Source organism: Budorcas taxicolor, chromosome 4, assembly GCF_023091745.1.
Source record: "Budorcas taxicolor isolate Tak-1 chromosome 4, Takin1.1, whole genome shotgun sequence".
Lineage (NCBI taxonomy): Eukaryota > Metazoa > Chordata > Mammalia > Artiodactyla > Bovidae > Budorcas > Budorcas taxicolor.
The window spans coordinates 11,708,385-11,726,465 of NC_068913.1; the positions used below are offsets into that span (position 1 = coordinate 11,708,385).

The 18,081-nt window shown below is 40.9% G+C and overlaps 1 protein-coding gene across 1 annotated transcript in view; it reads right to left on the minus strand.

Annotated features, from left to right (window-relative positions):
* Window positions 1-4,721: 4,721 nt before the first annotated feature.
* PEX1 (peroxisomal biogenesis factor 1) overlaps window positions 4,722-18,081 on the minus strand; it is a 71,268-nt gene continuing 57,908 nt past the window's right edge. The window contains exons 21-24 of the mRNA XM_052638375.1: window positions 17,551-17,781; window positions 16,153-16,347; window positions 15,757-15,887; window positions 4,722-4,869 (exon numbers count right to left, since the gene is read on the minus strand). Of these exons, the coding sequence (XP_052494335.1) occupies window positions 4,785-4,869; window positions 15,757-15,887; window positions 16,153-16,347; window positions 17,551-17,781 (642 nt within the window). The 3' untranslated portion in view covers window positions 4,722-4,784. The remainder of the gene's footprint in view (window positions 4,870-15,756; window positions 15,888-16,152; window positions 16,348-17,550; window positions 17,782-18,081) is intronic.

The window sequence follows — 18,081 nt, forward strand, 5'->3', positions numbered from 1 at the left end:
CAAAAGATGTTGTGTACAGTATCTTCTGGCCTTGGAGGCCTGTGATCATTTTATGACCCTCTTTTGATAAAGGCTGCTCAACCAGACAACTTATTTTCCCTCAGAGTGTTTTTTCTTTATATTTCTAATCTATGTCAGCCTCAGAAAATGCCAAACAGAGTTACATTTTTCACAGAGCAAAGGTGCAGTGAGTTACAAGAAAGAACCAATTAGCTCAAAAGTATGATATGGTTAAATTCAAGGCTACACTTGTTTTTCTTGCATTCTCACTATGTTAACTAATGCATTCCCAGGTGCACAGTGGATAAGAGATATGGGAACTTAGCAACAAGCATTGGCCCAATAATGAAATCCTACATCAGCACTAGCACTACTCTAACTTTGAACTGTTTCAAAGGCTCTGTGTTTTAGGCTTTCCGTGCTTCTCACAGTTGGGAGGCTGTAAATAATTGTATGCATAGCTGCAAGAGTCTGGATAACCTGCCAAGCAAGCTAGAATGCTAATAGAGGGGGTTTGATTTGAAATATTCCTCTCATGTCCAGGAGACTTATTAGCTATAGCCCTAAGTTGATTTTCCCCAGAGAAAGGTGGTCGGGGATAGCCCCCTGTTAATGTCAGAGGAGTTGGTGAAAGTCATGAAACAGTAAAACAGACAGATTCTGGTTTTGGGGTAGATGCTCGAGAAAGCCTAGGGAGCCCCTTGAGTCCTGAAGCCTTGCTTAACAGTTCTCTTCCACATGACCTTGTCATGGGTGGGATCTCCCGTGGTGGCCTCCGGCAATGAACCATACTGTAAAAGTGACTATTTACAACCCTCTCTCTCTGATATGGATTGCCTATGTTTCCTTGATAATTTGTATGTCTGGACTTTTGATCTTTATCTTTGCTGAAAAAAGCTACCTTGTAAGACAATATATATACCCACACTATGTTGAATAAAACGCCCTTGTTCCATCAGAGCTTAGGTCCCCGTGTCTGTCTTTCTCTCCCTCTCTCTCTGGCTAATTCTCTGGAGCGTAGAAACCCATCGTGCTCACTCTCCTGCCTGGGTTTCTAAGACCCCCTCGAGAAGGCGCACTGTGCTTTCACCTCGAGAGGGCAGCCGGTGCCTTCGTGAGTGACACAAGCCCTTTATCAAGGGCTTTATTGGTTTTCTGCATAAACCGAAGAATATCAGCCTCTTTCTCTCTTTTACTTTCATATTGTTGACTCCGGACCACCAGGTTCCAGTCCATTAAAGGAACTCAACAGATATTGATTGGAAAAGAGTTGAATCCTGGTAATTAGGATGTGGACACATGGAAGAAACTGGAGTCCCTTTTATCTCCAGCCTTTTGAAATCTTCCTTGATAGTGACCCAGCCGGTGTCCCTTGCTTAAATACACAAATCACCTCCATCTGCGTGGGATCAGCCTTGTAAAAGGAAGCTCCTTCTATTGTCCGGTCCCTACACGCCCCAGGGAAACAATAAGAAGTCAGTGTAAAAGGAGAAGGCTTAGCCAAGAACAACGTATTTTTCTTTTTTATGCAAAATCTAAAGAATATATTTGGAGGTAGAGACCTTGGGCACTAGGCTAAGAAGCACTCATGTCTGACTCTTTGTGACCATATGGACTACAGCCTGCCAGGCCCCTCTGTCCATGGGATTCTCCAGGCAAGAATCTCCAACTGGAGTTGGGTAGTCATGTGCTCCTCCAGGGGATCTTCCTAATCCAGGGATCAAACCCTAGTCTCTTAAGTCTCCTGCATTTTCAGGCAGATGCTTTACTGCTAGAGCAACCTGGGGAGCCAGGTTCAGTCAGGCAGTTCACTCAGTCGTGTCTGACTCTCTGCGACCCCATGGACTGCAGCGCGCCAGGCCTCCCTGCCCATCACCAACTCCTGGAGTTTACTCAGACTCATCTCCATTGAGTCAGTGATGCCATCCAACCATCTCATCCTCTGTCATTGCTTTCTCCTGCTGCCTTCAATCTTTCCCAGCATCAGGGTCTTTTCAAATGAGTCAGTTCTTCACATTAGCTGGCCAAAGTATTGGAGTTTCAGCTTCAGCATCAGTCCTTCCAATGAATATTCAGGACTGATCTCCTTTTGGATGGACTGGTTGGATCTCCTTGCAGCCCAAGGGACTCTTAAGAGTCTTCTCCAACACCACAGTTCAAAAGCATCAATTCTTCAGCACTCAGCTTTCGTTATAGTCCAACTCTCACATCCATACATGACCACTGGGAAAACTATAGCTTTGACTAGACAGAACTTGGTTGACAAAGTAATGTCTCTGTTTTTTAATATGCTGTCTCAGTTCAGTTCAGTTGCTCAGTCGCGTCCGACTCTTTGTGACCCCATGAATCGCAGCACGCCAAGCCTCCCTGTCCGTCACCATCTCCTGGAGTTCGCTCAGAGTCATGTCCATCGAGTCTGTGATGCCATCCAGCCATCTCATCCTCTGTCGTCCCCTTCTCCTCCTGCCCCCAATCCCTCCCAGCATCAGAGTCTTTTCCAATGAGTCAACTCTTCACATGAGGTGGCCAAAGTACTGGAGCTTCAGCTTCAGCATCATTCCTTCCAAAGAAATCCCAGGGCTTACCTCCTTCAGAATGGACTGGTTGGATCTCCTTGCAGTCCAAGGGACTCTCAAGCGTCTTCTCCAGCACCACAGTTCAAAAGCATCAATTCTGCGGCGCTCACCCTTCTTCAGAGTCCAACTCTCTCATCCATACATGACCACTGGAAAAACCATAGCCTTGACTAGACGGACCTTAGTCGGCAAAGTAATGTCTCTGCTTTTGAATATACTATCTAGGCTGGTCAAAACTTTTCTTCTAAGGAGTAAGTGTCTTTTAATTTCATGGCTGCAATCACCATCAAAGTGATTTTGGAGCCCAAAAAAATAAAGTCTGACACTGTTTCCACTCTTTCCCCATCTATTTCCCATGAAGTGATGGGACCGGATGCCATGATCTTCATTTTCTGAACATTGAGCTTTAAGCCAACTTTTTCACTCTCCTCTTTCACTTTCATCAAGAGGCTCTTTAGTTCTTTGCTTTCTGCCATAAGGGTGGTGTCATCTGCATATCTGAGGTTACTGATATTTCTCCCAGCAATCTGGATTCCAGCTTGTGCTTCATACAGTCCAGCATTTCTTTCAGGGACTCACCACACTCTCACACTATTATACTATGCCTTACGGCATTTGCTCCTGATCACAAAACTCACTTTACAGTGAATCCCCTAGACTGAACATAAATTCCCCTCACCTGGAAACAGCTGGGCTTCTGGGGAGATAACTGACTGTGAAGTTGGAGCTCCTTTCTGCAAGATGTAGTACACAGTATATATACTGTGAACCAGTGCCCACGGCCTTAAGAGAAGGTGCTAAGGAGCTGGGAACCAAAGTGCAAGGGAGAATGACATGTCTCAGTTAATTCCTAGTGACTCAAACATCTTTGCTTGCCTTTCTTGTGATTCTGGGCTTTGCAGATTTAGAGGTAAGCGAAGGAGGCATGCTTCTGGGAGGGGAACATAGTGATGATTCCGGTGGTTTGAAATGGGAGGATTTACAATGTTGGCTGAGTGAATACGAAGCTGATGCTATGCAATGCGTGATGGGAGAAGAATGGCTGGAACCTTGTGATACTGAGTGTGCATAGTTAATTTAATGGAAGACACCTGCAATCTTAGGTCACCAAAGGCAAAGATACAAATGACAGCTTGGACCACCCTACTTGGTAAAATGTTAGCCGCTCAGTCATGTCTTCCTCTTTGTGATGCTATGGACTGTACCCCACCAGGCTTCTCTGTCCATGGGATTTTCCAGGCAAGAATACTGGAGTGGGGTACCATTCCAGTATTGGGAAAAAAGTTTTTTTTTTCCCTAAGCCAGGGATCGAACCCAGGTCTCCCACATTGCAGGCAGATTCTTTACCAGCTGAGCCACCAGGGAAGCTTCTAATCCACTAACATGAGGGCTGAAGTCAGAGGAACATGGAATAAATAATGGAAGAGAGAAGTAAAACCTATCAGTCATGACCAAATGATTAGTTGCAAAAAGGGCAGTGGTTACAGCCAATACATTTCTATTTGCTCTCTGACGTATTTATTTGTGTATTCTCCTGACCGTTCTCCTTTCCCTTTACCACATTATGATGTACAGCTTGTGTTGGTGGTGGTGACATTACAGTTTAGTTCACAGGTCACAGCACAGCAGGACAGATTTGTCATGGAGCTGGTGGGGAGGACTGTACATCATTCAAGCTCCTGGCCTTGCAGCTGCATGTAGTATGTTAGGGGACGTCATTTCACTTCTGATTGAAGGAACAACTCAATTTATTTAAATTGTGTGCAAATTCTACATTTTCAGATAAAAAGAACAGATCATTGGATCAGTAGATAACTGAATTTTTTATTTCCAAAATAATCAAGGTGCTAAACATAAAACTTATCAAATGAAAGAAAGATGTTGAATATGCAACCGTGAATTCTAAGAAATGTATTTAATTACATTCTCTTTTCTTCAAAGGAGAAAAAAAATTAGTTATTCCATGTGGCCAATATTATTTCAGTAAGAATTTACATATATAGGAAATAAAATACAGAATCTGTTATAAATATCTCAATTTATTTTAAAGTATTACTGTCAAATAATCCTGATCATTAGATAACAGGTTTACCAGTCTTTGTTTTTACAGATTAACAAGTTAAATTAAAAAGAAATGTACAGACATCGTTTTCAGTGCTACGACACAGGGACAAACACCACACACACAAACACAATCAGAAGCATCTCTTACGCCAGGGTTACTTTCTGTCCAGGTCGAAACACTGTTCCACTTTGATTTTTTCTCTTCTTTGGATTTTGAAAGCTTTCATACCTTCAAAAAGAAATGAGACAAGATTTAATACTTATAAATGCTGAACTTAACAAAACATAAAAGAATGGATTGCTGCAAACAAGTTTTTAAGAAACAAAAGACAGTTCTTGTAAAAGTTCTTATAAGAGTTTTTAAAAGTTGAACAACAGAAAAGGAACAAAGAGGATGAAGAGGCAAATCAGAGAAGAGAAAATACAAATGACAACGATGAACCGCTCTACTGTGATCAGAGAAATGCACAAGTGTGAGATGCATACAACGTTCTCAAAATTGGCCAAGGTTCAGTCCAGTCCAGTCCAGTCACTCAGCTGTGTCCGACTCTTTGCGACCCCATGAATCGCAGCACGCCAGGCCTCCCTGTCCATCACCAGCTCCCGGAGTTTACTCAAACTCACGTCCATCGAGTCGGTGATGCCATCCAGCCATCTATCTCACCCTCTGTCGTCCCCTTCTCCTCCTGCTCCCAACCCCTCCCAGCATCAGAGTCTTTTCCAATGAGTCAACTCTTCGCATGAGGTGGCCAAGTTTAGAGAGAGACTAAAATATTTAACATTAGGGTATGGTGAAGCTGGTACTATAACTATATTGCTACTGCTACATCCATTTCTGAAAGACAATTTGGCAGTAGATTTTAAAAGCATTTTCAAAAAATGTGCGTAAACTGATGCAACAATTCTACTTCTATCCCAGTGAAATAATTAAGGATATGTGCAAATAGAGGTAAGAGAATGTTTATCACATTGCTCATAGTGAAAACCTGGATGCAACTTATATGTTCAAAAATTGGATGTTATGCCATAGCTGTACTATATAAAATATAGTAAAATAGTAAACTTGTTTAAAATGTGAAAGAATGTTAAAGATGTGTGGATGGATGGGGGACTGCTATACAGTAATATGTGCAGAGTGTCTTATTTTAGTAACAGAAAACATAAGCATACAAATAAATAAGATTTGGGAGGTAATGAGGTTTAGGGAAACTGCTGGGTTTTTTTCCCCCTTTGTTTTCTGATTCTTCTACAGTAAGCACATATTTTGTGGAAGGGGAGCAGAATATGGCCCCCCTAGTGAACCACTTTGGCATGTGGGTTATTTTGAGCTGAAGGAACTCGGGACCCAGCAGACCCGGGAAATCCTTTTACCTCTTTCTTAACTGCCTTTGAAGAACGGACACCGGGGCCTGCACCAGACGTAACTTTTTTTATCTGTGTGGCGGGGCGAACATCTGCTCGTCTCATCTCCTTGTGAACTGCCCTCTTAACCTCTGAAGCTTCAGGCCCCATCCGTTTCCTCAGTTCAGGACACTACAGAGGCCTCAGCTCATTGACCGCCAATGAGTCTTGTTTTTATGGGGTTCCTGTATCTACAAAATTAGTTTATCACCTGTGAACATCTATGTCAGTCAATTACAGACAAGCCAAAGAACCGAGAAGGGAAAGTTGTTGCCACCCCTGCAGTTTGGTGCACACGGAGGCCTCCTGTCGCTGCAGGCGGGGGATCCTGGGACCTCTGACAAGAGCCAGTCTAGGGTCAGAATCCTTACCACGTCAGGCTCCTGGGCCTCTGCCTGCAGGTTCAGTGGAAGTGACAGTGGGGAGAGTCTTTTCTAAACTCAGAAGCAGGAGAAAAAATTTTGTGTGAACTAGTGCCTTAGCTACAGCAACTCTGGAAAAGATATCTTCTGAGTACTCTCGTTTCCTGTTGATCCAATTCTCCCCACACATGGGTACTGTTTGCTTCTGTCTCTAGCTTTTGTGCCACTTCTCACGAGGAGGAAAACCAAAGAGTAGAAATGCAGTGTGTGCTGTGCTCAGTCGCTGAGTCGTGTCCCACTCTTTGCAGCCCCAGGGACTGTAGCTGCCAGGCTCCTCTGTCCATGGGATTCTCCAGGCAAGAATGCTGGAGCGGTTGCCATGCTCTCTTCCAGGGGATCTTCCCGACCCAGGGAGGAGCTGCACTGCAGGCAGATTCTTCACCAGCTGAGCCACCAGAGATAGGTTCTGATTTACGCCCACCGGCCTCACAGGCTGGTGACTTCGTGGTTCTAATAGATGTGCATTTGTTTAGACACACTCTGCAGCGGGTCCCCTATATTTAAACAGGTGAGCTTTCCTCTTGTTCTATGTCTTGAGAGCTTGGCTTTGTGACTGGTATGGGTTTGTGACTCTCTGTGGCTTAACCAGAGAGAAGCCAGCCAGAAGATTAAGTATCAGCCTGAATCTGATGGGCATGAGGAAAACTCAGGATCTGAGACAAGAAGTGATAAGCAGCGATCTCTTTGTCCAGCTGTGCCAGCTCTTAGGGAGTTTGCCTTAAGGTGTCCCAGCCCACAGGGGCCTCCGTCGGCTCAAGCTTCACTGTCGTCTTGGTGCAGGGAAGTCCCGCTGCAGGAGCTCCTGTGAGCACAGCGATGGGCAGGTCTGCAGCTGGCGGCATGACGTGCTCTGGTGGCAGACGGGAGACCCCATCTTCACCGCCCCATTCTCACTGCCTGTGACCATGAAGCACTTGCTTTCCTTGTTTTCTGAGTAAACTTTGTGGATCTTCTGAAAGCTATGTCTTTTGCACTCCTTTTGGACACTTCTTATGGTCATTCATGGTTAAGCCATAAAAAGGGCTGCAGGTTACAGTCACCATTAAGACCCTATGCGTCAGTGGCCAGATGGATCCTTTAAACTGGAGAAAACTTCTGTTTTTGAAAAACACATGAAAGAGGTCTTATGCTAAACAAGTATCTCATGCTGCCTATGGAAAGACAACAGTAAAAAGAAGACACAAAGGGGTACAACAGCCAGCCTTGGGGTTGCATATGTCTACAGGTCTTTCTCTTTCTGACCTATTTCACCTAGTATGATAATCTCCAGGTTCATCCGTGTTGCTGCAAATGCAATTATTTCACTTTTTTTGGGTAAGTAATATTCTGGGGTGTGTGTATGTGTGTGTATATATATATATACACATGACAACTTCTTTATCCATTCGTCTGTCAATGGACATTGAGGTTGTTTCCATGTCTCAGCTCAGAGAAGCAAAAAGCAAAGGAGAAAAGGAAAGATATATCCATTTGAATGCAGAGTTCCAAAGAACAGCAAGGAGAGATAAGAAAGCCTTCCTCAGTGATCAGTGCAAAGAAATAGAGGAAAACAATAGGATGGGAAAGACTAGAGATCTCTTCAAGAAAATCAGAGATACCAAGCGAACATTTCATGCAAAGATGGGCACAATAAGGACAGAAGTGGTATAGACCTAACAGAAGCAGAAGATATTAAGAAGAGGTGGCAAGAATACACAGAAGAACTGTACAAAAAAGATCTTCAGACCCAGATAATCACGATGGTGTGATCACTCACCTAGAGCCAGACATCCTGGAATGTGAAGTCAAGTGGCCCTTAGGAAGCATCACTACGAACAAAGCTAGGGGAGGTGATGGAATTTCATTGGAGCTATTTCAAATCTTAAAAGATGATGCTGTGAAAGTGCTGCACTCAATATGCCAGCAAATTTGGAAAACTCAGCAGTGGCCACAGGACTGGAAAAGGTCAACTTTCATTCCAGTCCCAAAGAAAGGCAGTGCCAAAGGATGCTCAAACTACTGCATAATTGCACTCATCTCACACACTGGCAAAGTAATGCTCAAAATTCTCCAAGCCTAGCTTCAACAGTATGTGAACTAAGATGTTCAGGCTGGATTTAGAAAAGGCAGAGGAACCAGAGATCAAATTGCCAACATCTGTTAGATCATCAAAAAAGCAAGAGAGTTCCAGAAAAACATCTATTTCTACTTTGTTGACTATGCCAAAGCCTTTGACTGTGTGGATCACAATAAACTGTGGAAAATTCTTCAAGAGATGGGAATACCAGACAACCTGACCTGCCTCTTGAGAAATCTGTATGCAGGTCAGGAAGCAACAGTTAGAACTGGATATGGAACAACAGACTGGTTCCAAATAGGAAAAGGAGTCCGTCAAGGCTGTATATTGCCACCCTGCTTATTTAACTTATATGCAGAGTACATCATGAGAAACACTGGGCTGGATGAAGCACAAGCTGGAATCAAGACTGCTGGGAGAAATATCAATAACCTCAGATATGCAGATGACACCAGCCTTATGGCAGAAAGTGAAGAACTAAAGAGCCTCTTGATGCAAGTGAAAGAGGAGAGTGAAAAAGTTTGCTGAAAGCTCAACATTCATAAAACTAAGATCATGGCATCTGATCCCATCACTTCATGGGAAATAGATGGGGAAACAGTGGAAACAGTGTCAGTTTATTTTGGGGGGCTCCAAAATCACTTTGATGGTGATTGCAGCCATGAAATTAAAAGACGCTTATTCCTTGGAAGGAAAGTTACGACCAACCTAGACAGCATATTTAAAAACGAGACACTACTTTGCCAACAAAATTCCATCTAGTCAAAGCTGTGGTTTTCCCAGTGGTCATGAATGGATGTGAGAGTTGGACTATAAAGAAAGCTGAGCAGCAAAGAATTGATGCTTTTGAACTGTGGTGTTGGAGGAGACTCTGAGTGTCCCTTGGACTGCAAGGAGATCCAACCAGTCCATTCTGAAGGAGATCAGTCTTGAGTGTTCTTTGGAAGGACTGATGCTGAAGCTGAAACTCCAGTACTTTGGCCACCTCATGCGAAGAGTTGACTCACTGGAAAAGACTCTGATGCTGGGAGGGATTGGGGGCAGGAGGAGAAAGGGACGACAGAGGATGAGATGGCTGGATGGCATCACCGACTCGATGGACGTGAGTCTGAGTGAACTCCGGGAGATGGTGATGAACAGGGAGGCCTGGCGTGCTGCCATTCAGGGGGTCGCAAAGAGTTGGACACGACTGAGCGACTGAACTGAGACTCCTAGAAAGAGGAAATAATCAACAAAAAGATAACCTACTGAATGGGAAGAAATATTTGCAAATGATGTGACCAGTAAGTGGCTAATACCCAAACTATAAGGAGTACATACAACTCAACATCAAAGAAACCTGAGAAAAAAATGGGCAGAGGATAAGAATAGACATTTTCCAAAGAAGACATACAGATGGAAGGCTAACATCTCTAATTAGAGACATGCAAACCGAAAGCACAGTGAGATACCACCTCACAACTGTCAGAATGGCTATCATCAAAAAGACTAATAGATAATAACGGCAAGGATGAGGAGAAAAGGGGACCGTCTGACACTACTGGTGTGAGCGAACGTTTATGTCACCACTATCGAAAACAAAACAGAGGCTCCGTACAATACGGATGTTCCTTCAAAACTAAAATGATAGAACTACCATGTAACCAGCAAGTCTAATCTGGGTATATATACAATACCCAGATTATGCAATTAGTATTAATTAGTATACTAGATATTACTATATATAGTATAGTAATACTAGTAATATAGTATAGTAATGCTATATAGTATTAGTATACTCTATATTGCTATATATATAGAATATTAATATAGTAAATATAGTAAGTAATATAGTAGAAAAATAGTAAATTTAAAAAGATAGATGTATTTTAATGTTCAAAGAAGCATTATTTAGAATTGCCAAGGTATGGAAGCAACAGAAGTGTCCATCAGTAAACAACTGGCTTAATGAGATATATGTATATACAAAGGAATATTACTCAGCCATTAAAAAAGACTGAAGCACTGCCATCTGATACAACATGGATGGACCTAGAGAATACCATCAGAAAAGACAAATACCATTATCACTTACTTTGGAATCTAAAAAAAATGAATGTATAAAACAAAACAGAAATGGACTCAGATATAGGGAACAAATCAGTGGTTACCAGACAAGAGAAGGAAGGAAAGGAGCAAGCCAGGGTTTGGGGGTTAAGAGGTACAGACTACTCTGTATAAAATAAGGAACAAGAATTATATTGTTCATCACAGGGAAATGCAGCCATTATTTTGCAGTAACTTTAAATGGAGTATAATCTATAAATATTGAATCACTATGTTCATACAAAGTGAAGTAAGTCAGAACAAGCATTATGTATTACTGCATATACGTGGAGTCCAGAATCTAAAACAATCGTTAAGTGCATATATGGTGAACCTGTCTGCAGGGCAGGAACAGAGAAGCAGACGTAGAGAAGGGCCTTGTGGACAGAGAGTGGGGCAAGGGGAGGGTGGGATGAACTGACATATATACACGACTCTGCGTAAGGCAGCTGGGGGGAAGCTGCCCAGTGACACAGGGAGCTCAGCTGGGGGCTCTGCTGCAACCTAGAGGGGTGGGGCAGAGGGGAGGCTCAAGAGGGAGCGAAAGGATACATGTCTACAAACAGCGGCTTCACGTTCTGTATAAGAACTAACACAACACAGTAAAATACGCCAATTAAAAAAGAAAACCTCAAGGCTAAAATTTGGGGATGGAAATTAAACAGGGTCTGTTTGTCTGTGTTTGTTATATCAATGTATATATGATATTTTGGATGAATATTGCCATAATTTGTAAAATGATCTACTTAATTGGCTTAAAGAAAACAGCAGCACAAATTTAATATTTCTCAACTCTCAGAAACATAAGACAAACTAATCCAAGTAAAGTGATCTGGGACACTGTCTAGTAAATATAAGTTAAAGTATATCTGTTATGAAACTTGCCATGACAGTTAACTGCTTTAATATCCCATAAACTTTTCATAAGTGAACTTCTCAACAGTAACTCTTTATGGTATGTCTCCTTTGTTTCCATAATCTCTTCAGTAACTTAAACCCTTAGTTTTGGTAAATGATGAAAATTCACTGGATATCTAGATCATTTTTAAATATGATAAAATACTGAAACATTAACTACTGAACACAGTATTATTTACTTTTGGCTTCTTACAATGTAGAAACTAAAAATATTTCAAAGTATAAAGAAATGTGTCCCATTCTACACTGAAGAATTGTACTGTTAAGGTGCATTCTTCCGGAAATTATGAAATGTATGCAGTAATCTACCAGTCTACAAAATGCTAGTGTAACAGTTCAAAATTACAAGTTAAGTTTTGTGTTAAGAATTCTAATTAATGTCTTTAATTAGAACTGAGAAATTACAAGGAAAACAGCTATGCAACTCTATTCTGACTGTTTCAGAATGGGAAAGAATAAAGGACAAACTGAATGAATACAGAAACCTGCAGAGAGACTGACTTTGTGTAGTTAAGGTGGATAAGATGGAATGAATTTACTACAGGGGTTAAAAGAAAGTTTTAGTTTATATACTACCACTATTAAAATGTTCTCCTTTATGACAAAAATTTTTTGGGCTATTGGTCTGCTCCTCCTGAGACTATGAAAGGTTCTTTACCTTTTCAAGTAGACTTCATAGAAAACTTTTTTAGAAATCAAAATGCTATTTTATCCAAATAATGTCCTATACCTCATGTCTTATTACTTAAGAAAGCCTTAAGTGTGTTGTTTTTACACCTATGTAACTCTATTTGCCTGCAAAGTCTCTGACATTATGGTTAAGCGAATAAGTATTGTTTAACAGTAAGGTATATAAAATAGTAAAAAAAAGAATGGGGAAGACTAGAGATCTTTTCAAGAAAATTAGAGATACCACGGGAACATTTCATGCAAAGATGGCCTCGATAAAGGACAGAAATGGTATGGACCTCAGAAGCAGAAGATATTAAGAGGTGGCAAGAATACACAGAAAAACTGTACAAAAAAGATCTTCATGACACAGATAATCATGATGGTGTGATCACGCACCTAGAGCCAGACACCCTGGAAAGTGAAGTCAAGTGGGCCTTAGAAAGCATCACTGCGAACAAAGCTAGTGGTGGTGATGGAATTCCAGTTGAGCTATTTCAAATCCTGAAAGATGACGTTGTGAAAGTGCTGCACTCAATATGCCAGCAAATTTGGAAAAGTGAGCAGTGGCCACAGGACTGGAAAAGGTCAGTTTTCATTCCAATCCCAAAGAAAGGCAATGCCAAAGAATGCTCAAACTACTGCACAATTGCACTCATCTCACATGCTAGCAAAGTAATGCTCAAAATTCTCAAAGCCAGGGTTCAGCAATACATGAACCGTGAACTTTCAGATGTTCAAGCTGGTTTTAGAAAAGGCAGAGGAACCAGAGATCAAATTGCCAACATCCGCTGAGAGGAACCAGAGATCAAATTGCCAACATCTGCTGGATCATCGGAAAAGCAAGAGAGTTGCAGAAAAACATCTATTTCTGTTTTATCAGCTATGCCAAAGCCTTTGACTGTGTGGATCACAATAAACTGTGGAAAATTCTTCAAGAGATGGGAATACCAGACAACCTGACCTGCCTCTTGAGAAACCTGTATGCAGGTCAGGAAGCAACAGTTGGAACTGGACATGGAACAACAGACTGGTTCCAAATAGGAAAAGGGGTACGTCAAGGCTGTATATTGTCACCCTGCTTATTTAACTTCTATGCAGAGTACATCATGAGAAACGCTGGGCTGGAAGAAGCACAAGCTGGAATCAAGACTGCTGGGAGAAATATCAGTAACCTCAGATATGCAGATGATACCACCCTTATGGCAGAAAATGAAGAGGAGCTAAAAAGCCTTTTGGTGAAAGTGAAAGAGGAGTGAAAAAGTTGGCTTAAAGCTCAACATTCAGAAAACAAAGATCATGGCATCTGGTCCTATCACTTCATGGGAAATAGATCGGGAACCAGTGGAAACAGTGTCAGACTTTATTTTTGGGGGGCTCCAAAATCACTGCAGATGGTGATTGCAGCCATGAAATTATGTTATTAACATGTCTTATGAATATTACATATCAGACATTTAGGAATTGTATACAATTCCTGTAATTCCAGTTATCTTTTAAAATTATATGTCACAGAAATACCCAAATTTCCTCATCAACTGCATTATAGTGATGTTTCATCTGTTTTTTTTTATTTTAGGAGAAGAGCTTCAGATTTACAGAAAAGTTGGCAAAGATAGTAAAGAGTTTCATCAAATCTTTAACCATGGCCAGTTTTAAGTCTTTTTCATTTATAATTATTGTAAAAGTGTTCCTACAAAAGTGCTAGATCTTCAGAGAGCCTTATGGGAACTACTCTAACAAGGGCTGGTTTCTGGTAACTTTCAGTTTATATCACTGAATTAGGTAAGAATTAGGGCTTCCCTGGTAGCTCAGAGGTTAAAGCGTCTGCCTGCAATGAGGGAGACCTGGGTTAGATCCCTGGGTCAGGAAGATCCCCTGGAGAAGGAAATGGCAACCCACTCCAGTATTCTTGCCTGGAGAAGTCCATGGACGGAGGAGCCTGGTGGGCTACAGTCCACGGGGTTGCAAAGAGTCAAGACATGACTGAGTGATTTCACTTAGGTAAGAATTTGTAGAACTCTAAAGGAGAAACTGATGGCTTCATAAAACTGCTAACAAAAGATCCATAAAAATTAATTACATGGGATTGAATGAACTACTGAGGACCATTCTAGTTTTTATGACTTTGTATTTATCAAGTATTGTTTTATTTTTTCCAGATTTAAGGAAACCTTTTTCTTTTAAGCTATCAATAATTTGGTTAAATATGCCTTTGTGAACAAAAATGAAACATGTTTTCTACCTGATCCTTCCAGAATTCAGAAACTCTCAGTGAACATTCCTATGGCTACAGTTATCTCCATAAGTTCAAGGAGAATCCTTTCTCCTTGTGATAGGGCACAGCTGGAAGCACTGGTTTTATTACCAAGGCTTTGACTGGAATATCACATGTGAAGAATGCACAGAGAACCAAAAAAACCAGTTTTAAGAAACTAAGATTGATTTTATGGAACCAGTAATGCTCCTTGGAAAACCCGCCTGGTACCTTTTTTTCAGAGTTCCCAGTAACCTTACCAGATGAGTTTAGGAAGGTCATTTCCTGGCAGGTATAGGGACTTCAGGGTATCTTTGAAGTGAAGTCGCTCAGTCATGTCCGACTCTTTGCGACCCCATGGACTGTAGCCCACCAGGCTCCTCTGTCCATGGGATTCTCCAGGCAAGAATACTGGAGTGGGTTATCATTTCCTTCTCCAGGGGATCTTCCCGACCCAGGGATCGAACTTGGGTCTCCCGCATTGGAGGCAGATGCTTTAACCTCTGAGCCACCAGGGAAGGGTATCTTGGGGACCTCCAAAAGAGGGGAATTTAAGCCACCTGAATACGGTTGACCCTTTAACAACACAGGAGTGAGGGGCAGCAACCCCACCCCTCACTAACAGACATAAACCTTCAGTCAGCCCTCTATATCCACAGTTCTGTATCCACAGATTCAACAAGCCGTGGATTGTGTAGGACTATAGTACATGTTTACTGAAAATCGACTCTTGTAGTTTAAGTCCATATTGTTTGAGGGTCAACAGTATATAGCTACTGCAAGCAAAATGTTATGGTAAGTACTTGCCTTGGCTTCCAAGCATCAAGTCTTTTAAAACATCAAACTGAGATTCCTTCTGCAAATTTCCAGCAAAAAGCACCTATATGGTCAATTACTATTCTTGCTGAACTTATGTAAGTAATCAGGCCAAGTTTATTGAAACTAGATTTAATTTGAAACAGTTTAGTCTTACTGTGGTTATTTAAGTTAGAAATGGAGGTCATTGTAGAGAGAGAAATCATGTTTCATTAATATACTTTTTCTTTGTTTTTAAAATTTAAAAAGTCCATTAACCAATTCATTTGATTAAATCTGATTTATATAAATATACATTTATATAAAAATAAAAATTTATTTTTAACTTCTTTACGTTTTTGAGTGTTTGAATGCATGGCTACTAAGCAAATGTTTTTGAATTGGCTTTTAAATATTCCACATATTATTTGTGATTCGAAAAAGAACGCTGGAAGTTTGAAGAACTGTCGCTTGTAATAGTTGTATACTTCTGAATCAGAATTTGTTACTTACAACTCAGCAAAGGTCTTCCAGTCCTCTTCACTGATGGATGGCCGAGTATGGCTAAGTGCAGTCATTAAATGTGACTGGCTAATAGCCAAACTGGTTCTGATTGGTCCTGGTGGGTTAAGGGTATCATCCTCCTTAAGCAAAAAATAAAATGACAGAAAGTTAACTAAAGGGACATAAAGAAAAAGAGTTATTTGCTTTTGCCACTTTCTTGGGACTACGCCTTCCCTTTCTCATAAAATTACCAAACACTGTTAGCATATAACTGTTTGACCGATCGATGTGTCTCAGCCCTTTTTAATAAAGAGAGTGCATTTACAAATCGAAAAAATACATATCAAAAACAGGAAAACAATCTGTAAGAAGTTTTACAGTTACGATGAAGGGGGAAAGCCTTACTCCAGTTTGGCTCTGGTATCTGCCTTTGATGATGCTGATGTCTGCCCTCAGTTGATCTCTTTGCTCCTGTGTGAGTTCTTGATAACCCTCTTGGGAGGCGGTTCTGAACAATGGAGGTCGTAATGACTGATCTTTCCCAGGAGCTCCAGGCAACTCCTGAGTCATGGAGCTTGGTGCTGACAGGCATTGTGAGCTCTGCATAGTTAAGTATAATGAGATGGGAGGGAAGGAAAAAGAGCAAGGGAGAAAAAAGTTATGTACTTATCAAAGATAGAATGACAAACTTTCAGCAGGAAAACTTCACCATGGGTAAGCTTGCATTGTAACTAGCTAAAATTTAAGCAGGTTTAAAATGCATTCATATTCTATAAAGGATCATCTATACCTACGTGGCTGACCCGCCAGAGAGTGAAAACTGCCATCATACAAGGTGGTTTTTTTTTTAAATGCTTTGTTATAAATCCACCAGTAATGCTCTAATGATAGGTTATACTAAGGTTCTAGGGCATTTCTACATGTTAAGAAACAAAAAAAGAGGAGAATTAAAACTGCTTACTATTCTTGAGAATAAAAATGGGTTACTTTTATATTTTTTAAAACCTAGTTAAGGAAATCTACCTAAAAAATTACTGAATATTTGTAAAAATGTTAAGTTTACCAATACAGTAACAGCGAATCACTATCTTCTGAGATATGCGTTGAATGCTATTTTAATTTAGAAAAATGGTATTACCCAAATTTAATCTGGGCTTCCCTCGTAGCTCAGTCGGTAAAGAATCTGCCTGCAATAAATGCAGGACACCCAGGTTCAAATTCCTTGGGACAGGAAGACCCCCTGGAGAAGGAAATGGCAACCCACTCCAGTACTCTTGCCTGAGAATTCCATGGACAGAGGAGCCTGGTGGGCTACAGTCCATGGGGTTTCAAGAGTCAAGACATGATTAAGTGACTAAAACACACAAATTTAATCTAAACATTTTCCCTGTTGAAACATTACTAATAACTTTTTCACTATGCTTATAACTTTCTACCAGAAGTATTACCAAAAGATAACATTTTGTCAGAATTTTTGAGATTATCATACCAAATTTCTCATCCTCAACTGTTCTACAGTAATAGAATTTAAGTTTAACATGAAATTGATCTGCTACTAAAGATGTTTTAAAGCTGCTAATGAAGAGAGAAAACCTGAAAGAAACCAAAGGGTAATCACAACCCCCGGCTACCTCGGCTCCCCTTACTGCCAGCCCTGTCTTCACAAGGAATGAAAATGACTGATTAGTACATGGAAAGACTGCTTTACTGACGGAGTCACACCAACCAGAAAGAACATGGGGGGCCATAAACTGAAACAACATATGGCTTCCTACTTCAAAGCTGTACAACTACACAAGTTACCAAATCAGAAGAGGTTCCATTTCCAAGTTCTGATTCGTAAGAGCTTCCAAAGTAGAGCCGGTACATATTGAACTTTGATTCATCTTGAAGCACCTCAGACATCTCCAGAGAAACCAGGGACTGCTCTAAGCCACATTCTCCGTCTCCAGCTGAATCATCAGAGCCACTGCTGTGGTTAAGAAAAACCATTGAAGACAGACTCAGGTCACTATCAGAGCTGGAACCTCCATCCTAAAACACACAAAAGGACAGTCAGCTGTAAAGCTCTAAATAATCCACAATTCAAAAATAAACCACACAGCATTCTAACAGATCAAGGAAACTCTAGGCCCTTTTTACAAAAGTTCTTATTGATTCTCTAATGGTTCTGAGGCATATCACATAATTTTAACTATTAAAATAAGGAAAGACAAAATGGCATATATAGGTAATTTGCCAATCATCTCCCCTAAAACTAACAAAGCTAGGACTCAGACCTCTGGATTTTATTTTCATGTCTCTTTAAATTCATATTTTTCTATTCTGAAATGA